The sequence below is a fragment of the Heptranchias perlo genome, chromosome 4, assembly GCF_035084215.1.
Source record: "Heptranchias perlo isolate sHepPer1 chromosome 4, sHepPer1.hap1, whole genome shotgun sequence".
Lineage (NCBI taxonomy): Eukaryota > Metazoa > Chordata > Chondrichthyes > Hexanchiformes > Hexanchidae > Heptranchias > Heptranchias perlo.
Genome location: NC_090328.1, coordinates 3,493,251 through 3,515,330, shown reverse-complemented (window position 1 = coordinate 3,515,330; position 22,080 = coordinate 3,493,251). Strand labels below are relative to the sequence as shown.

At 50.3% G+C, this 22,080-nt stretch overlaps 1 protein-coding gene across 3 annotated transcripts in view; it reads right to left on the bottom strand.

Annotated features, from left to right (window-relative positions):
• Positions 1–22,080, bottom strand: part of LOC137320692 (FYN-binding protein 1) — a 210,890-nt gene that overhangs the window by 107,772 nt on the left and 81,038 nt on the right. For all 3 annotated transcript variants that reach the window (XM_067982380.1, XM_067982382.1, XM_067982381.1), the window contains exon 2: positions 17,751–18,885. In XM_067982380.1, the coding sequence (XP_067838481.1) occupies positions 17,751–18,885 (1,135 nt within the window). The remainder of the gene's footprint in view (positions 1–17,750; positions 18,886–22,080) is intronic.

The window sequence follows — 22,080 nt, the reverse complement described above, 5'->3', positions numbered from 1 at the left end:
TTGAACTAAATATTGGGGGTTTGGGTGTGTGTGTTCCATTAATTCCGAATATGCACTCGCAGCAAAGTTACAAATGTACCCCAGTGTTTAGGATGAGCCTTCAGCTGCCTAGGCCCTAAGCTCTGGAATTCCCTCTCTAAACGTCTCCACCTCTTCCTCTTCCTTTAACACCCTCCTTAGAACCTACCTCTTTGACCAAGCTTCTGGTCACCTGTCCTAATGTCTCCTTCTTTAGCTCCTGTGAAGCGCCTTGGGATGGTTTTACCAGGTTAAAGGCGCTATATAAGTGTTGGTGGTTGTTGTTAGATTCCTTCTACTGGTCAGTGAATGGGTAACATGGGGGCTTAGATTCAGGATTAGTACTGGAAGCATAAAAGGGGGAGTCTGGTAGGAATTTTTTCACACTGTGTTATTTGAATATGGAATATAGTTCAGCACAGTGGCTGTTGAAACTGAGACAATCGAAGTGTTTAAAAGGGAAGTGAAGAAGAAACGTTAAATAGAGAAATTGGATTGGAGTAAATAGCTCCAATGTATGGCTAGCATCAGTCCGAGGTTTATAAGAACATAAGAAATAGGAGCAGGAGTAGGCCAATCGGCCCCTCGAGCCTGCTCCGCCATTCAATAAGATCATGGCTGATCTGATCCTAACCTCAAATCTAAATTCATGTCCAATTTCCTGCCCGCTCCCCGTAACCCCTAATTCCCTTTACTTCTAGGAAACTGTCTATTTCTGTTTTAAATTTATTTAATGATGTAGCTTCCACAGCTTCCTGGGGCAGCAAATTCCACAGACCTACTACCCTCTGAGTGAAGAAGTCTCTCCTCATCTCAGTTTTGAAAGAGCAGCCCCTTATTCTAAGATTATGCCCCCTAGTTCTAGTTTCACCCATCCTTGGGAACATCCTTACCGCATCCACCCGATCAAGCCCCTTCACAATCTTATATGTTTCAATAAGATCGCCTCTCATTCTTCTGAACTCCAATGAGTAGAGTCCCAATCTACTCGACCTCTCCTCATATGTCCGCCCCCTCATCCCCGGGATTAATCGAGTGAACCTTCTTTGTACTGCCTCGAGAGCAAGTATGTCTTTTCTTAAGTATGGACACCAAAACTGACTCCATACTTAAGAAAAGACATAAGGTGATGAAGGGATTAGATTTTGTTTGTGTAGACAGCTTGTTTCAACTCAGTAGGTTAGGGAGGACCAGGGGTCACAAATCTCAAGTTATGTAAGGTCAGATCGAGGTTAGAGGTCAGGAGGTGGTTCTTTTCCCGGAGAATAGTGAACCCCTGGAACAGGCTGCCGGCTCGTGCGGTGAACTCTGAATCAAGGGAGAGCTGGACCTGTTTCTGGCTGGGGCGGAGACCACATCCTACAGGGGGTGGTGATGTATAACATTAATCAGGGCTAGAGTGGTCTCCTGCACTCGTTTCGATCGCCTGAAGGGGGTCGGAGAGGAATTTTCCCCATAATTGGCACCTGGGTTTTTATCTGTTTTTTTTGCCTCTCCCAGGAGATCACATGGTTTTTGGTGGGGTAGAGAGTTGAGATACACAAGATATCACAGCTGTGTGGGACAGGCTGTATGGACCAGAGGGACTTTCTCTGTCCGTCACTGTTTGTATGATGCGATGGGCTGAATGGTCTCTCTGTGAGCTGAAATTACTATAGTTCAATGGAAACTGTCTATAAACTGCAGCCCTTGACACTATGTACAAGCACACAACCCCTCCCCCCGCTTGGTCTGGTAATACCGTGCCCGGCTCGGTCTGCTTAATACCGTGCCCGGCTCGGTCTGCTTAATACCGTGCCCGGCTCGGTCTGCTTAATACCGTGCCCGGCTCGGTCTGCTTAATACCGTGCCCGGCTCGGTCTGCTTAATACCGTGCCCGGCTCGGTCTGCTTAATACCGTGCCCTGCTCGGTCTGCTTAATACCGTGCCCGGCTCGGTCTGCTTAATACCGTGCCCGGCTCGGTCTGCTTAATACCGTGCCCGGCTCGGTCTGCTTAATACCGTGCCCGGCTCGGCCTGCTTAATACCGTGCCCGGCTCGGCCTGGTTAATACCATGCCCGGCTCGGCCTGCTTAATACCGTGCCCGGCTCGGCCTGCTTAATACCGTGCCCGGCTCCGCTGGTTAATACCATGCCCGGCTCGGCCTGGTCAATACCGTGCCCGGCTCGGCCTGCTTAATACCGTGCCCGGCTCGGCCTGGTTAATACCGTGCCCGGCTCGGCCTGGTTAATACCGTGCCCGGCTCGGTCTGCTTAATACCGTGCCCGGCTCGGTCTGCTTAATACCGTGCCCGGCTCAGCCTGGTTAATACCGTGCCCGGCTCAGCCTGGTTAATACCATGCCCGGCTCGGCCTGGTTAATACCGTGCCCGGCTCGGCCTGGCTAATACCGTGCCCGTGTGGCACTGAGCCAGGCAGGGGAGGCAAGTCCCAGGGTGATTAGACTGAATCTGCACATCAGATGACCCACTTTCAGTGAGTTTAGTTACTATGTTTGTAAATAAGTTTCCTGCAGGATATTTTATAAAGATTCACCGTGTCTCGGTTGTCCCTGAGTAACTACCAGCGATACTTGACTGTAATAGAGGAAGTAATTCGGAGTCTTTAACCGCCAAACCTCTATTCTGGGCGGGACCCAGCTGTGTAGCACCTGGGCCTAGAGGCACAGGCAGCATCTGTCGGACTGGAACCGTGTCACTCTGCGGGTTACGGGGGCACCAGCTTTAAATATTCAGGCTGCCGTGGTGATGAATCGATTCGCTGCTTGGAGACCTGATTCCAAAATGGCTCCCCAGACAAATGTTAAAGAGCGTCATCAAGCTCATACTCTCAACTACATTAAAAGCTAACACACCCAATGTTAGTCTTCCCCCTCTCACCATTCCACACAGACACTCCCCCCTTCTCCCCCTTCACCCCCCCTCCCCCATTCTCCAGAGAACACGAGGTCAAATCCCACCATGGCAAAAAAGATCTGGGAATAAAAAGCCGGTCTCAGTAAAAGTGACCATGAAGCTCTTGGATTGTCGTAAAAACCCAACTGGTTCACTAATGTCCTTTAGGGAAGGAGACCTGCCGTCCTTACCCGGTCTGGGCCTATACGTGAGTCCAGACCCACAGCAACATGGCCTAGCAAGTCACTCAGTTTTATCAAACTGCTACTGCAATAAGTGCCGGCCTTACCAGCAACGCCCACATCCCGAGAATAAATAAAAAACTACGCTTCACTTGGGTGCATAATAAAAAAACACCAGTAGACATTACAGCAAGATACGAGACAAGGCCCAGATCTAACATTGCAGGAAACCATTATTCTCTGTTGACTGTTCTCATTGGTCCTCAAAGAGTTAAGCCTGCAACTGAAATGTAGTCAGAAAGCCACAAAGAGCAGAATGATGCTCCCCTGCATTGTCTGAACCCACAGCTTAGTCAGCGCTGCAGACACAAAACAGAGCTGTGGGTTCAGACAATAAAAACACAGCATTTCCTTTTGTACCAAAACAATTGAGCAGAGAGAGAGAGAGAGAGAGTCAAAGAGAGAGTGAGAGAGAGAGAATGTGGGAGAGAGTGAGAGAGAGTCAGAGAGAGTGAGAGAGAAAACGTGAGAGTCAGAGAGAACATGAGAGATGGAGAGAGAGAGATAGTTTGAGAGATAATATGAGTGACAGAGAAAGAGAGGGTGAGAGAGATATTGAATAAGGAAGAGATAGCGCGAGAGATAGTGTGAGTGAGAGAGCAAAAGAGTGTGAGAGAGACTGTGAGAGAGAGAGACAGACACTGTGAGTGAGACAGAGTGAGACAAACACTGGGATAGATTTTCACTTTGTGTGTGATAGCAAGTCGGCAGCCCATTTTATATCTCTCCCAATTTTTATCTCCATTGAAGTCAACGGGAATGAAAATTGGGAGAGATATATCACAGGCAACTGATCCGATAATGCTCATTTTACACTATGGCCCAAAGTTAAAATTACCCCCAGTGTGAGAGAGAGGGGGGGTGAGAAAAAGTCTGAGCGAATGTGTCTCAGGTCTTCTAAAACAAACCGCCTGCTATCTGCTATCTTTATATATTTGGAACAATGAGCGCTGTATGTCAGAATTGTGAGGGGTTATTTCAATCTGTTGGTCACATGCACAGAAGGAGGATGAGAATTCACACCCCTGAAGCAGAGCTTCTCCTACAGGGAATACATAACGGGAATTAGCTAACGATTCTCCCCACCCATTTAATCTCCTCCCACAGCCCATGTACACTCTCCCCTATCATGGACTCTCCCCACCCATTTAATCTCCTCCCACAGCCCATGTACACTCTCCCCTATCATGGACTCTCCCCACCCATTTAATCTCCTCCCACAGCCCATGTACACTCTCCCCTATCATGGACTCTCCCCACCCATTTAATCTCCTCCCACAGCCCATGTACACTCTCCCCTATCATGGACTCTCCCCACCCATTTAATCTCCTCCCACAGCCCATGTACACTCTCCCCTATCATGGACTCTCCCCACCCATTTAATCTCCTCCCACAGCCCATCTACACTCTCCCCTATCATGGACTCTCCCCACCCATTTAATCTCCTCCCACAGCCCATGTGCACTCTCCCCTATCATGGACTCTCCCCACCCATTTAATCTCCCCCCACAGCCCATGTACACTCTCCCCTATCATAGACTCTCCCCACCCATTTAATCTCCTCCCACTCCCCATGTACACTCTCCCCTATCATAGACTCTCCCCACCCATTTAATCTCCTCCCACTCCCCATGTACACTCTCCCCTATCATGGACTCTCCCCACCCATTTAATCTCCTCCCACAGCCCATGTACACTCTCCCCTATCATAGACTCTACCCACCCATTTAATCTCCTCCCACTCCCCATGTACACTCTCCCCTATCATAGACTCCACCCACCCATTTAATCTCCTCCCACTCCCCATGTACACTCTCCCCTATCATAGACTCTCCCCACCCATTTAATCTCCTCCCACAGCCCATGTACACTCTCCCCTATCATGGACTCTACCCACCCATTTAATCTCCTCCCACAGCCCATGTCCACTCTCCCCTATCATGGACTCTCTCCCCCATTTAATCTCCTCCCACAGCCCATGTACACTCTCCCCGATCATGGACTCTCCCCACCCATTTAATCTCCTCCCACAGCCCATGTACACTCTCCCCTATCATAGACTCCACCCACCCATTTAATCTCCTCCCACAGCCCATGTACACTCTCCCCTATCATAGACTCTACCCCACCCACAATCTCTTGAGGGAAAGTTCTATATAAATAGTCCCAAAAGGAAATAAGTAAGATTCCAGCTTGTGAGTGTTGTAACCAGAACCACAGGTCTGTAGCTCATTGAGGCTCTGCCTGGAATCTTCATCCCCGAATTGAGCGAGAAAGCAGCAGAAAAGGCAGGAAAATCGAGTGGCAAGGCCTACCATTGTAGCCCTACCCCCACCGACAATTTCCTCCCTCCTCCCCTCCCCTGCCCCGCCCCCGAGGGAAGGCAGCTGGTTGCCTCTTCACTGCCCTATCACACGTAAATCACATGAAACGGACAGTAGTGGTGAACGATTGTTTTTCGGACTGGAGGGAGGTGTACAGTGATGTTCCTCAGGGGTCAGTGCTGGGACCACTGCTTTTCTTGATATATATTAATGACTTGGACTTGGTTGTCCAGGGCACAATTTCAAAATTTGCAGATGGCACAAAACTTGGAAGTGTAGTAAACAGTGAGGAGGATAGTAATAGACTTCAAGAGGATATTGACAGAATGGTGGAATGGGCAGACACATGGCAGATGAAATTTAATGCAGAGAAGTGTGAAGTGATACATTTTGGTAGGAAGAACGAGGAGAGGCAATATAAACTAGAGGGCACAATTCTAAAGGGGGTGCAGGAACAGAGAGACCTGGGGGTGTATGTGCACAAATCGTTGAAGATGGCAGGACAGGTTGAGAAAGCGGTTAAAAAAGCATACAGGATCCTGGGCTTTATAAATAGAGGCATAGAGTACAAAAGCAGGGAAGTTATGATGAACCTTTATAAAACACTGGTTCGGCCACAACTGGAGTATTGTGTCCAATTCTGGGCACCGCACTTTAGGAATGATATGAAGACCTTAGAGAGGGTGCAGAAGAGGTTTACAAGATTGGTTCCAGAGACGAGGGACTTCAGTTACATGGATAGAGTGGAGAAGCTGGGGTTGTTCTCCTTAGAAACATAGAAACATAGAAAATAGGAGCAGGAGTAGGCCATTTGGCCCTCCTTAGAGCAGAGAAGGAGATTTGATAGAGGTGTTCAAAATCATGAAGGGTCTAGAGTAAATAGAGAGAAACTGTTCGCATTGACGGAAGAGTCAAGAACCAAAGGACACAGATTTAAGGTGATTGGCAAAAGAACCGAGTGTAATGTATCCAAGTTTGCTGATGATACAAAGCTAGGTGGGAAAGTAAGCTGTGAGGAGGACAGAGTCTGCAAAGGGATATAGACAGGTTAAGTGAGTGGGCAAGAAGTAGGCAGATGGAATATAATGTGGGGAAATGTGAGGTTATTCACTTTGGTAAGAAGAACAGAAAAACAGAATTTTTTTAAGTGGTGAGAAACTATTAAATGTTGGTGTTCAGAAAAAACTGGGCGTCCTCGTACAAGAAATACAAAAAGTTATCATGCAGATACAGCAAGCAATTAGGGAAGCAAATGGCATGTTGGCCTTTATTGCAAGGGGTTTGGAGTACAAGAGCAAGGAAGTTTTACCACAATTGTACAGGGCTTTGGTGAGACCTCACCTGGAGTACTGTGTACAGTTTTGGTCTCCTTATCGAAAGAAGGATAGATTAATTCCTGGGATGAGAGGGTTGGCCAATGAGGTGAGATTGAGTAGAATGGGCCTATACTCTCTGGAGTTTAGAAGAATGAGAGGTGATCTCATTGAAACATAGAAGATTCTGAGGGGGCTTGACAGGGTAGATGCTGAGAGGCTGTTTCCCATGGCTGGAGAGTCTAGAACTAGAGGCATAGTCTCAGGATAAGGGATCGGCCATTTAAGACTGAGATGAGGAGGAATTTCTTCACACAGAGGGTTGTGAATCTTTGGAATTCTCTACCCCAGAGGGCTGTGGATTCTGAGTCGTTGAATATATTCAAGGCTGAGATCGATAGATTTTTGGACTCTAAGGGAATCAAGGGATATGGGGATCGGGCGGGAAAGTGGAGTTGAGGTCGAAGATCAGCCATGATATGATTGAATGGCGGAGCAGGCTCGAGGGGCTGTATGGCCTACTCCTGCTCCTATTTCTTATGTTCTTAGAACCAAAGGTGACATGAGGAAAAACTTTTCTACGCAGCGAGTGGTTATGATCTGGAATGCACTGCCCGAGGGGGTGGTGGAGGCAGATTCAAAAAGGAATTGGATAAGTACTTGAAGGGAAAAAATTTGCAGGTCTACGGGAAAAGGGCGGGGGAGTGGGACTAGCTGGATTGCTCTTACGGAGAGCTGGCACTAGCTCGAAGGGCCAAATGGCCTCCTTCTGTGCTGTAACCATTCAATGATTCTATAAATGACACAGGCCACCTGACTAATCTCCCCGACTTCCGCCATCGATACCACAAGCCCCAGTCACCAGCTGGTTAGGGGTGGGATAATCCCTATGTTGTGGGAGAAGGCCCAGTAATGGACCCTTTTAGGAGAGAGATGGCCCAGTCACAGAGCCCTTTAGGAGGGAGGCAGCCCCGTAGCGGACCCCTTTAGGAGGGGAGACGGCCTAGTAATGGATCCCTTTAGGAGGGGAGACAGCCTAGTAACGGACCCCTTTAGGAGGGGAGACGGTCCAGTAACGGACCCCTTTAGGAGGGGAGACGGTCCAGTAACGGACCCCTTTAGGAGGGGAGACGGTCCAGTAACGGACCCCTTTAGGAGGGGAGACGGTCCAGTAACGGACCCCTTTAGGAGGGGAGACGGTCCAGTAACGGACCCCTTTAGGAGGGGAGACGGTCCAGTAACGGACCCCTTTAGGAGGGGAGACGGTCCAGTAACGGACCCCTTTAGGAGGGGAGACGGTCCAGTAACGGACCCCTTTAGGAGGGGAGACGGTCCAGTAACGGACCCCTTTAGGAGGGGAGACGGTCCAGTAACGGACCCCTTTAGGAGGGGAGACGGTCCAGTAACGGACCCCTTTAGGAGGGGAGACGGTCCAGTAACGGACCCCTTTAGGAGGCGAGACGGTCCAGTAACGGACCCCTTTAGGAGGGGAGACGGTCCAGTAACGGACCCCTTTAGGAGGGGAGACAGCCTAGTAACGGACCCCTTTAGGAGGGGAGATGGTGCAGTAATGGATCCCTTTAGGAGGGAGGTGGTCCAGTAACGGACCCCTTTAGGAGGGGAGATGGTCCAGTAACGGACCCCTTTAGGAGGGGAGACGGCCCAGTAACGGACCCCTTTAGGAGGGGAGACGGTCCAGTAACGGACCCCTTTAGGAGGGGAGATGGTCCAGTAACGGACCCCTTTAGGAGGGGAGATGGTGCAGTAACGGACCTCTTTAGGAGGGGAGACGGCCCAGTAACGGACCCCTTTAGGAGGGGAGATGGTCCAGTAATGGACCCCTTTAGGAGGGAGATGGTCCAGTAACAGACCCCTTTAGGAGGGGAGACAGTCCAGTAACGGACCCCTTTAGGAGGGGAGACAGTCCAGTAACGGACCCCTTTAGGAGGGGAGATGGTCCAGTAACGGGCCCCTTTCCTTCTCCTCAGGCCCCAATCAAGCAATTCTAGGTTGGTGTTCAAGGCATGCCTGCTCTCTTTAAATTGTCCTCTCTCCTTCAGGCGCTGGGGCGGTGGTCTCCCTAAAGCATAGCCGGCATTCCCCCACCTCACCCCCCAACACCTTCCCTCCCCCCAGCAGCGACAGGCTCCCTCTTGCTGGGGCAGGTCCCGCTGAGAGCTCGCCCTGCAGAACTAAACACTCCCGACCCAGGAACACTGGTTGTCATCGCAGAAACGTCGGGGCAGTGGGCTCTGGGGCAGATTGAGGGAAATCGGGACCTCGATGTCTGGGGCAGACCAGGATGAATGTGCTGGGGTAGTGGAGGGCAGGATGTGGCCAGACCCCCCAACACAGAGTGAGGGAGAGAGTCGTTCACAGGAGGCAAATGAAAACAGGTACAGAGCAAGATCCCACAGATAGACCCTGGAAATCCCAAAGCAAATCCGAAGTTGCTGGAAACACTCAGCGGGTCAGGAAGCCTCTGGGTTTCAAATGACCTTGTGTAAAGAGGCTCACGTCGCCCTGCAGGAAGGACGGAGGATGGTCTGTAGCTCTACCCTCATTCTGCCTATTTCAAAGCTGCCTGAGGACAGCTGGTGAGACTGTTTTCCTCCTGGTTGTACCCAACTTCCCTCTTCATCCATTAGCAGCGTGGAGTGTGTGTGAGAGAGAGAGAGAGAACACAGGAGACAACCGCACTCAGCCTCAAAGGACTCAGCCCATCCTGCACCTCCGCCAACTCACCATTGCCCAACCAAGCAACAGGGTTCAACCCACACAAGCTCAACACTTTGTCTCTTCAAGGCCTTGCCTGGAGCATCCCTTATAAGGAGTGGTGATGTCACCCGCTGAGTTACCCAAAGATGACTAAGATTGGCGTTGGTCGGGCCTGACACAGAAGGGGATATTCCTCCCCCTTCCACAGAGAAATTACAACACGGAAACAGGCTGTTCAGCCCATCCAGTCCGTGTTGGTGTTTATTCTCCACACGAACAGTAATCCTAATCCCCATGTGCCCATCCAGTTCCCTCTGCCCAAACTCAGTCAATCGCACTGTAGAACTTAGCTGTTGCTCTGTTCAACTTTTTCAAGTAGAGAGGACTTTTCAAGTACTGTTGCCCAGTAAAGCTCCTTGTAGTGTTCGGACTTAAAATTCCTCTGATCGTACAACCCCGCCCTGAAAACATCTCTTCACCGATCAGCCTGTCCCCCTAGCCTTCCCGTTTAGCCATGGCTCAGTGGGTAGCACTCTTGCCTCTGAGTCAGAAGGTCGTAGTTTCAAGCCCCACTCCAGAGGCTTGAGCACATAATCCAGGCTGACACCCCCAGTGCAGTACTGAGAGAGTGCTGCACTGTCGGAGGTACCATCTTTCAGATGAGATGTTAAACCAAGGCCCCATTGACCCTCTAAGGTGGATGTAAAAGATCCCATGGCACTATTCAAAGAATCATAGAAAATTGACAGCACAGAAGGAGGCCATTTGGCCCATCGTGTCCATGCCAGCTGAAAATGAGCTACCCATCCTAATCCCATTTCCCAACATTTGGCCTGTAGCCTTGTAGATTACGGCACTTCAGGAGCACATCCAGGTACTTTTTAAATGAGTTCAGGGTTTCTGCCTCTAGAGCCCCACCACCCAATGGGTGAAAAAAAATTTCCTTAGTTCCCCTCTGATCCTTCTACCAATCACTTTAAATCTATGCCCCCTGGTCATTGACCCCCTTTGCTAAGGGAAATAGGTCCTTCCTATCCATCTATCTAGGCCCCTCATAATTTTGTACACCTCAATTAAATCTCCCCTCAGCCTCCTCTGTTCCAAAGAGAACAACCCCAGCCTATCCAATCTTTCCTCATAGCTAAAATTCTCCAGTCCTGGCAACATCCTTGTAAATCTCCTCTGTACCCTCTCTAGTGAGATCACATCCTTCCTGTAATGTGGTGACCAGAACTGTACACAGTACTCAAGCTGTGGCCCAACCAGTGTTTTATACAGTTCCTGCATAACCTCCCTGCTCTTATATTCTATGCCTCGGCTAATAAAGTATTCCATATGCCTTCTTAATCACCTTATCTACCTGTCCTGCTACCGTTCAGGCATCTGTGGACATTTGCCACTTTTCTGCCCACCTGACCAGTCCATTGATATCTTCCTGCACTATCAACCACATGGCCAATTTTTGATTCATCTGCAAACTTCTTAATCATGCCCCCTACATTTAAGTCTAAATCATTAATATATATCACAAAAAGCAAGGGACCTGGTACTGAGCTCTGTGGAACCCCAAGGAAGTAGCCTTCCAGTTGCAAAAATACCCATCAACCATTACCATTTGCTTCCTGCCACTGAGCCAATTTTGGATCCAACTTACTACTTTCCCTTAGATCCCATGGGCTTTTACTTTTTTGAAAAGTCTGCCATGTGGGACCTTGTCAAAAGCCTTGCTAAAATCCATGTAGACTACATCAAATGCATTACCCTCATCGATTCTCCTTGTTACCTCCTCAAAAAATTCAATCAAGTTAGTCAGACACGACCTTCCCTTAACAAATCCATACTGACTGTCCTTGATTACTCTGTGCCTTTGTAAGTGACGGTTTATCCTGTTCCTCAGAATTGATTCCAATAATTTGCCCACCACCGAGTTTAGACTGACTGGCTTGTAATTACTCGGTCTATCCCTTGCTCCCTTTTTAAACAATGGTACAATGTTAGCAGTCCTCCAATCCTACGGCACCATGCCTGTATCCAGTGAGGATTGGAAAATGATGGTCAGAGCCTCCATTATTTCCACCCTTGCTTCTTTTAACAGCCTGGGATACATTTCATCCGGGCCTGGCGATTTATCTACTTTCAAATATGCTAAACCCTTTAATACTTCCTCCCTCACTAAGTTTATCCCATCCAATATTTCACACTCCTCCTCCTTAACTACAATCTCTACATTTTCCCCCTCTTTTGTGAAGACAGATGCAAAATATTCATCAAGAACCAAACCCACATCTTCCACCTCCACACATAGGTTACCTTTTTGGTCTCTAATAGGCCCTACTCTTTCCTTAGTTATCCTCTTGCTCTTAATGTTTTAAAAAATATCTTTGGGTTTTCCTTGATTTTACTTGCCAGTATTTTTTCACGTCCTCTCTTTGCTTTCCTAATTTCCTTTTTAATTTCACCCCTGCACTTTCTATACTCCTCTAGACTTTCTGTAGTATTGAGCTCTCGGTGTCTGACATAAGCTTTCCTGTTTTGCCTTATCTTACCCTGTATGCTCCTTGTCATCCAGGGGGCTCTAGATTTGACAGTCCCACCCTTTCTCTTTGTGGGAACATGTTTACTCTGAACCCCTTGAATCTCCCCCTTGAATGCCTCCCACTGCTCTGACACTGATTTATCTTCAAGTAGCTGTTTCCAGTCCACTTTTGCTAAATCACTTCTCAGTTTAGTAAAATTGGCCTTTCCCCAATTTAGAATGTTTACTCCTGTTCTATCTCTGTCCTTTTCAATAACTATGATAAATCTAACTGAATTATGATCACTACCACCAAAATGCTCTCCCACTGATACTCCTTCCACCTGCCCAGCTTCATTCCCTAAAACTAAATCCAGAACTGCCCCCCCTCTTATTGGGTTTGCTACGTACTGGCTAAAAAAGTTCTGAATGCAATTTAAGAATTCTGCACCCTCTATACCCTTCACACTGATTCTATCCCAGTTAATATTCGGGTAGTTGAAATCCACTATTACTGCCCTACTGTTTTTGCACTTCTCAGAAATTTGCCTACATATTTGCTCTTCTATCTCCCTCTGACTGTTTGGGGGTCTATAGTTCACTCCCAGCAGTGTGACTGTCCTTTTTTTGTTCCTTAGCTCAACTCATATGGCCTCATTTGATGATCCTTCTAACATATCATCCCTCCTCACGGCCGTAATTGTTCCTTTAACCAAAATTGCCACCCCCCCCTCCTTTTTTAATCCCCTTCTCTATCTCATCTGAAAACCCTGTAACCAGGAGCTTTGAGCTGCAATTCCTGCCCCTGTTTAAGCCGTGTTTCTGTAATAGCTAAGATATCGTACTGCCACGTGTCTATCTGTGCCCTCAGCTAATCTGCCTTATTTACTATACTCCTTGCATTGAGGTATATGCCATTAAGCGCTGCCAAGCACCCTTGCTGTTTATTTTTAACCTTTGTTTCCTCTGCCTTCACAAGTCACTTACTAATTTTCTGCCTTCTGTCTCCAGTTCTGATTCTGTCCCAACTGAATCTACACTCAGGTTCCCATCCCCCTGCCAAGCTAGTTTAAACCCTCCCCAACAGCACTCGCAAACCTCCCCACAAAGATATTGGTCCCGGCCCCGTTGAGGTGCAACCCGTCCGGCCTGTACAGGTCCCACCTCCCGCAGAACCGGTCCCAATGCCCCAGGAGTCCAAAACCCTCCCTCCTGCACCATCTTTCCAGCCACGCATTCATCTGCTCTATCCTCCTATTTCTGTACTCACTAGCGCGTGGCACTGGGAGTAAGCCAGAGATTACTATCTTTGAGGTCCTGCTTGTTAATCTCTTTCCTAACTCCTTAAAATCTGCCCGCAGGAACTCATCCCTCTTTCTACCTATGTCGTTGGTACCAATATGGACCATGACCTCTGGATAGTCACCCTCTCCCCCACCCCGAAGAATATTCTGCAGCCTCTCGGTGACATCCTTGACCCTGGCACCAGGGAGGCAACATGCCATCCTGGACTATGAAGAGCAGGGGAATCCTAGCCAACATTTATCTCTCAATCAACATCACTAAACCAGATTATCACATTGCTGTTTGTGGGACCTTGCTGTGACCGAACTGGCTGCCGCGTTTCTTACACTTCAAAAGTACTTCATTGGCTGTGAAGCGCTTTGGGACATTCTTGTTATAAATTAAATAGCCAGGTGGTGAAGGATGGAATACTAGAGCCTGGTCTTCAGTTGCTTCCAAGCCTTTATTCACAGAGCTCCCCCTTTCACACACACCACACCCTCGATAAGCTCTCATGTAGAAAGGATACAAGAGAGTCCACCAATTGACACACACCACCTGAATACATAGAAACATAGAAAATAGGAGCAAGAGTAGGCCATTCGGCCCTTCGGGCCATTCAGAATGATCATGGCTGATCGTCTGACTCAGTACCCTGTTCCCGCTTTTTCCCCGTATCCCTTGATCCCTTTAGCATTAAGAATACAATTAACACTAGTTGATATAAATCACATGATACAATTAACAGTTCCGAGGTTGTGAAAGGCACTTTAGAAATGTGCCTTTCTTTCTTTCGGTGGTTCTGATGAAGGGCCTCAGACCTGGTCTTTGCCATTCTCAGACCCTGACAGACCTGCTGTCCATTGCCAGCATTTTCCGTTTATTTCATTTCAGTCTTTGCGTTGAGAAATCTTGCTCACTAAATGAAGAAATGGCAGCAGCGTGCAAAAAAGTAATAGCTGCACCAACATGGAGCAGGCTGCCTTCGAACATAGCTTCAGGGCGACAAAGCCATTTCCAACATCACTTCCTCTTGTGAATCACACCTTAATCTTATCTTACGAGGGCTGATCTGATCGAGGTGCTTAATACGTTAGAAGCATTCGATAGGGTAGATGCAGAGAAACTATTTTCTCTGGTGGGGGAATCAAGAATGAGGACGTAGTCTTAAAATTAGAGCCAGGCCGTTCAGGAGGAAAATCAGGAAGCTCTTTTTCACATAAAGAGACACAGAAATCTGGAACTCCCCCAAAATGGCTGTGGGTGCTGGGGGTTAATTGGAGCTTTCGAGACTGAGATCGATGGATTTTTGTTGGGTAAGGGTATCGAGGGATATGGAGCAAAGGCGGATAAATGGAGTTGAGGTGCAGGTCAGCCAGGATCTGATTGAATGGCGGAACAAGCTCGAGGGGCTGAATGGCCTCCTCCTGTTTCCATGTTCCTATGTGACATTTTAAGTTCCCCTATTTCAACAACAACTACTCGCATTTATAAATAACTAAACATCTCAAACAGAGGAGAAAGCAGCCCAGAGCCGAGGGGAGGTGAGTCAGGGCAGGAGACCAGGCATGGTCATAGAGGCTGGTTTTCAGGAGGCTTTTTGCAGGAGGGGAGAGAGATAGATCCTGGGCTCTCGGATCGAAGCAGGAGTGGTGGGGCGGGGGGCGTGGGGATGCGGGGGGTTTGTGAAGGATCTCAGGCACAAGAGCAGAAGACGTGCTCTAGGGCTGAAGGAGGTTGCAGAGGTAGGTAGGGATGAGATGAAGGGGTTGGCAAACAAGGATAAGGATGTTGAATTTGACAGACCAGGAGATGGGGAGAGAGTGGAGACACGCACGGACAAAGTGCGAGGGAGAGGGACAGTGTGGGATTTGGAAGAAACTGCCGGTGGTTTGGACAGGTTGTTCCCTATGCTGCAACTTGGGAGGTCCATGAGGAGCAATTTGGAGTCGGGAGGTGAGGATGATGTGGATGAGGGTTTGAGTGACGGTGGGAGTGAGGTTCCTGATAGTACACCACCCCCTCTTTACTCGATACGAGCAATGATCGGTGCGGGACGATACTCAGCTCCTTCTGCAAACTTCCTCTCCGCCTCCGCAGGTAACCGTGTCTCAGAGCCGAGCAGAAGGGGCCATGAGACCTGGCTGTGGTGGGCGGAAGCACAGCAAGAGGAAACCGCGGGCATGCACGGTCACTGCCAACTGATCCCGTCACCGCCAATCGCTGCTCATTTCAGCCTCAACCTTCATTTAATGAAAACTGGGATTGAAGAAAGAGATTCTCTGCTCTCAGCCACACCGCCAGAAAACTACAGGTTCAAACCTCGCTCTGTGCTGACAAGAGCTGATCTCCAGAGTTGGGGATAGAATCATAGAATCATACAGCACAGGAGGAGGCCATTTGGCCCATCGTGCCTGTGCCGGCTCTTTGAAAGAGCTATCCAGTTAGTCCCATTCCCCTCCTCTTTCCCCATAGCCCTGTAAATTTTTTCCCTTCAAGTATTTTTCCGATTCTCTTTTGAAAGTTGTAAGGAGTCACACAACACCAGGTTATAGTCGAACAGCTGACGAAGGAGCAAAACTCCGAAAGCTTGTGATTTCAAATAAAGCTGTTGGACTATAACCTGGTGTTGTAAGACTCCTTACATTTGTCCACCCCAGTCCATCACCGGCATCTCCACATCATGACCTTTTGAAAGTTATTATTGAATCTGTTTCCACCGCCCTTTCAGGCAGTGAATTCCAGATCAGAACTCGCTGCATAAAAAATGTTTCTTCATCTCCCCTCTGGGTCTTTTGCCGATCACCTTAAATCTGTGTCCTCTGGTTACCGACCCTTCTGCCACTGGAAACAGTTTCTCCTTATTTACTCTATTAAAACGGTTCATGATTTTGAACACCTCGATCAAATCTCCCCTTAACCTTCTCTGTTACAAGGAGAAAAACCCCAGCTTCTCCAGTCTCTCCACATAACTGAAGTCCCTCATCCCTGGTACCATTCTAGTAAATCTCCTCTGCACCCTCTCTAAGGCCTTGTTAGAGAAGTTGGAGATAGAAGTGCAACCAGGATTCCCTCTCTCGGTGCCTGCCCATTATTTCCGCTCCTCGCCTGAAGGTGCTGCCTCCTGCTGGGGTACATCGGGCAGGTGGCCATTCTCCATTTACGCAGTGAGTGATGGGGTGATGGGGGGGGGCTAATATTCGAGGAGGGCTGATCCAAGCCTGGTCCAGCACCGGCCATGGGCACTTTCCAGCGAAGGGGTCAGTGGGAAGCGGAGACTCTGGCTGATTCTTCCCCTTGGTGGGGGGGTGCTGAGGCCAATAGCCCCATGACACAAATCTCAGCAAAGTGCTCCACTCACCTCAGGCTGGTTGCTCCCCCGTGCCCCTCCCCCCTCCCCATCTCCTCCCGCAGACACTGAAGCTCCTCCAGTTTGAAAAAAGAGCTTATGCGGGAAAAGAACCGTGGTGAATTTTCTCGGTAACTGGACAATTGACACCGATAGATTGCAACGTGGAAAAGCAAGATGGCGGAGCGGTGGAAGAGCTCGTCTGCTGCAAGCTGGTGGAATGCTAAGAAACCATCTTTGCATCCCCCCCACCTGCCTACACATCCAAATCACCATTGAAATAGTGGCAGTGCAATCTTTTATGTCCATTTGAGAGGGCAGATGAGGCTTCGTCTGCCTTCTCGGTTTAACATCACATCCGAAAGACGGCACCTCTGACAGTGTGGCACTCCCTCAGTACTGCACTGGGAGTGTCAGCCTAGATCATGGGCTCAAGTCTCTGGTGTGGGGACTGTCAACCCACAACCTGCTGACGGACCTCAGAGGTGAGCGTGCTACCCCACTGAGCCACAGCTGACACTGATTGTACAATCCACCCGAATTCCCCTTCCGTCGAAGTCAAGGACGGGATGTATGACGGACAGGCAATCTGCTAACACCTGGTTTACCCCTCCCTCCCCCCAAAGGTTGAAAGTTCCACCCAGCAAGTTCCCAATCACAGCCCCGCCTTGCGAAGAGATAAAGCTTTGAGCGAAGGCCACAACCATGGGAAGGAAGGTGGGGAAGGAAAAAGAACCATCGAGTCACTGGCTCTGCCCCCTTCCTGCCGGTCATTCTCATTCACCCGCTCACCGCCTGACTCATGAAAGGCACTGGTGTTGGACAGAGGAACTGTCAGCAGCTTGGGGCCAGGGGTTTGGAGCAAGAAAATTGGGAGCACCAAAACAGAGAAGGCATTAACATGATGTGCGAGACCTGAGCTAACAACTATCGTTCATTCAGTAAGAACCCTGCCCTTCCTTCAGCCCCTCCCTATCTCTGTAAGCTTCTCCAGCACTACAACCCTCCGAGATCTCTGTGCTCCTCCAATTCTGGCCTCTTGTAAGATTTATCAATACGGTGTGAATGATATTAAAAGAGTGGGTTATATACCTGGGAGTACCGGGAGCTGCTTCTCCTGGGCTTGTCGGAACTGGTCCAAGTTCACCGTCGGGGGTCTGTTGGGTTTCTGGGGTGGGGCTCCCAAGGTCCATGGAGCAGGTAAGTTTCTCCGTTTGGGGGCGTTTGGATCGTTCTCCCCCTCCTCGGGCTCTAGGTTCTGCGCTTTGGTCAGGAACTGGCTCTGCAGCTTCAGAAACTTGCTCGGGCCAGCGGGCGAGTGAAAGACCTCTTCCTGCTTGGGTTTTGGGGGGAAGCTTTTCAGGGCGCTGGGCCTCAAAACTTCGCTTTTGCCTTCGTTAGGCGTCCACGTCTTGTCCTCACCACCTTGACTGGAAAACCTCCCTCGCTCGCCCACGGGCTTGAGCGGCCTCAAGGGAAAGCGCCCGCTCCCGCTCCCGCTCCCGCCGTCCTCTTTCCCACCGTCCTCCGTGTTTTCTTTCGGCGAGCTCGTAGGCTCGTTCCAAAGCTTCAGCCCAGAAACTGGCTTGGGGAACGCGGGCTTCAAGGACTTGTCTTCGCTCGCGATGACTGAATGGGAATTCAGAGGCTTCGGGAAATGGGGTTTGGTGAAGACTGGTTTGGTTTCTTGGGAATTTACAGGATTCACCGGTTTGGAAAACGGCGAGGGTTTCTGAAAGGCTGGGTGGACTTCATTGTCTTTGTGCGAATCCCCCGAGTCCACTGTAGGCTTCAGCCCAAACTGAGGCTTTGTGAAGGGAGCTTTCTCTTCCCTCTCGTCTCGCTGAGCATTGAAGGCGTTCACCGAGGGTTTACTCCCCAAATTGGACTTTGGAAATGGAGGCTTGGAATCCTTGGCTTCCTTCTGATGGAGTCCCTCAAACTGAGCTTTCACAGCTGACGGTTTGGGAAAGGCAGGCCTTCCAGCTGCCAGGTTGGATCCTGCCTGACTTTGTTTCTCGCTAAAAGAGCTCGTTGCCCTGAGCACTGGGAACTTGGGTGACGATGTGTTTTCAAACCCAGCGGCTTTACTCGCGACCGAAGACATGTTTCCTTGGAGTGAAGAGTGAGGAGTGAACTTGACTGGCCGGGAGCCAATGGCAGGCGTCTCCTCCACGGGCTTGTTGTTGAACCTCGCCATCAGAGCCTTCACGTCCGATTTGCCATCCTACAAAAACGAAAGGAGAAGAAGAAATAAAATAGAAGAGGTTTGTGTGGAAGTGAGCTGAGAAGAAAAGAGGTTTTCCTGGTAACGGCAAAAAGGTTCTTCATTGGTCCACTGCGGCAGCGTGACATTTTTAGTTTCCTGCCTCGCTCGCAATAGGCCGACCAAAGTCTTCCTTTGTTGTGGTCTGGACAAGGTTTGCAACAGTAAATGCAATAGTGAGGTGTGTGCGCCCGTTAGCTAGACTCGCATGCAGTGGCCACAAACACTAGATAGGGGCACTTCCTTCTGTCTCAACATCATGGTGCAAGAATATTACAGGAAGCTGCAACCAAACTGAAACTATGGGCGTCACACACTACAGTGCAGACAGGGGTTCCGTGGCCGGAGCCTGAGATCGGGTCCTCTCCATTTAAGGGCACATCCGATTACCTTTTTTTGTGGACAGTGCGACTGATTTGTCGTCTGCTTTGTGCTGTGGCCACTAGGCACGGAATTGGGACTGACCCCGAGCTCATTTCACTTAGCACGCTTTGACGCAGTGATGATGCTCTCTTCCTGTCAGTCGGAGCTGGAGTCTAATCCAGGTGCCAGATGTGCACCATTGGTCCCCAGTCCCCAGGTCCCAGATGTGTGTTATCTCAGTGCACCATTGGCCCCAGACCTCAGGCCCCAGATGTGTGTTATCTCAGTGCACCATTGGCCCCAGACCCCAGGCCCCAGATCCGTCCCAGATGTGCGTTATCTCAGTGTACCATTGGCCCCAGACCCCAGATGTGTGTTATCTCGTGCACAATTGGTCCCCAGACCCCAGATGTGTGTTATCTCAGTCCATCATTGGTCCCCAGACTCCACAGATGAACGCAATGTGTACAATACAATTCTGTTCACTTTTGCTGCTCATTCCAGTCACGAAAGGGAGCTTGCAATTCCTCAGATAATGAAGCAGTCCATGCCCACATACCGCAAGATCTGAACAACATCCAGGCTTGGGCTGATAAGTGGCAAATAACATTCACGCCACACAAATGCCAGGCAATGACCATCTCCAGTAAGAGAGAGTCTAACCACCTCCCCTTGACATTCAACGGCATTACCATCGCCGAATCCCCCACCATCAACATCCAGGGGGTCACCATTGACCAGAAACTTAACTGGACCAGCCACGTAAATACTGTAGCTGCAAGAGCAGGTCAGAGGCTGGATATTCTGTGGCGAGTGACTCACCTCCTGACTCCCCAAAGCCTTTCCACCATCTACAAGGCACAAGTCAGGAGTGTGATGGAATACTCTCCACTTGCCTGGATGAGTGCAGCTCCAACAACACTCAAGAAGCTCGACACCATCCAGGACAAAGCAGCTCACTTGATTGGCACCCCATCCACCACCCTAAACATTCACTCCCTTCACCACCGGCGCACTGTGGCTGCAGTGTGTACCATCCACAGGATGCACTGCAGCAACTCGCCAAGGCTTCTCCGACAGCACCTCCCAAACCCGCGACCTCTACCACCTGGAAGGACAAGAGCAGCGGGCACATGGGAACAACACCACCTGCACGTTCCCCTCCAAGTCACACACCATCCCGACTTGGAAATATATCGCCGTTCCTTCATCGTCGCTGGGTCAAAATCCTGGAACTCCCTTCCTAACAGCACTGTGGGAGAACCGTCACCACACGGACTGCAGCGGTTCAAGAAGGCGGCTCACCACCACCTTCTCAAGGGCAATTAGGGATGGCAATAAATGCCAGCCTCGCCAGCGACGCCCACATCCCATGAATGGATTAAAAAAATAATAGCTCCAGGAGAGGAAGAAGGGGTAAAGTGAAGCGAATGTACCTCAACCAGTGATTCTCACCTACTACAATCCCACCAATGGGAGAAGCTGGAGCACTCCTCCCAGGTGTGATCGGGTCAGTTTCTCCTTGATGTTGCACCATCCCAGTATTGCAATACAACCTGCGACTCTCCACAAGTGATCATTAAGCAGGCCCATGACGAATGTTCACATCCACCAGCAGCAGAACAGCAAGTGAGCTGAATAGGTCTTACACAGAGGGGCAAGATTCTCCTATTCCGGACCTGGGCTCGGGGCATCGAGGGTGGGATCACTCCCCCGGGAAAGACTTCATCCACCTTTGCACCCAATGGATGGGAAACCGGGCACCGCCCGATCGCACTGCCCCCCCGCACCGCCCGATCGCACTGCCCCCCGCACCGCCCGATCGCACTGCCCCCCGCACCGCCCGATCGCACTCTCTGCACTAAGCCAACCCCATCCAACTGCCTCAGACACGGGAAGAGGAAACGTTTCCCTGGAGAGAAAAGGGTTGTAGGTCTGGAGAAGGATTGGGAATCTATGTAGGTCAGCAAGGACAGGGCTGATTGGTGAATGGGACAATGCAAAATCGGGCGGTTCCGGGATCGGGTGGTTTTGAGATGCTGCGGAGTGGGATCGGGCGGGAGTGGGATCGGGCGGGAGTGGGATCGGGCGGGAGTGGGATCGGGCGGGAGTGGGATCGGGCGGGAGTGGGATCGGGCGGGAGTGGGATCGGGCGGAGGGGGATCGTACAGGGACTGTGGGGAGGAACTATAATTTGGCCTCAGGACCTCTTTTGGGTGAGGGAGGATCAGCCAGTCCCTGATCACTTGCTAGAGATCATCCCGCGGGGGTGTCTGCGCGGGGTGTCTGCGCGGGGTGTCTGTGCGTGCGCATATGTATATGTGTGTGTTAACATCAAGTGAGAGCAATGTTGGGCTTGGTGGTGAGGGCCTCCTATGGTCTCCCACACCGCCCGATCACACTGCCCCCCACACCGCCCGATCGCACTGCCCCCCGTACCGCCCGATCTCACTGCCCCCCGCACCGCCCGATCGCACTGCCCCCCGTACCGCCCGATCGCACTGCCCCCCGCACCGCCCGATCGCACTGCCCCCCGCACCGCCCGATCACATTGCCCCCCGTACCGCCCGATCGCACTGCCCCCCGTACCGCCCGATCGCACTGCCCCCCGCACCGCCCGATAGCACCGTCACCCACAGCGTCCGATATCACCGTCACCCACTGCCCAGACCCATACGTGTATAATTGTGAACTGAGCGTAGGCCAGGAGGGTAGCTGGTATCTGTGGGGCTGTACCCCAACATGAATCAGGGGTCCCAGAAGGGGAGAAGAGGGGAATACTGTACCCCAACA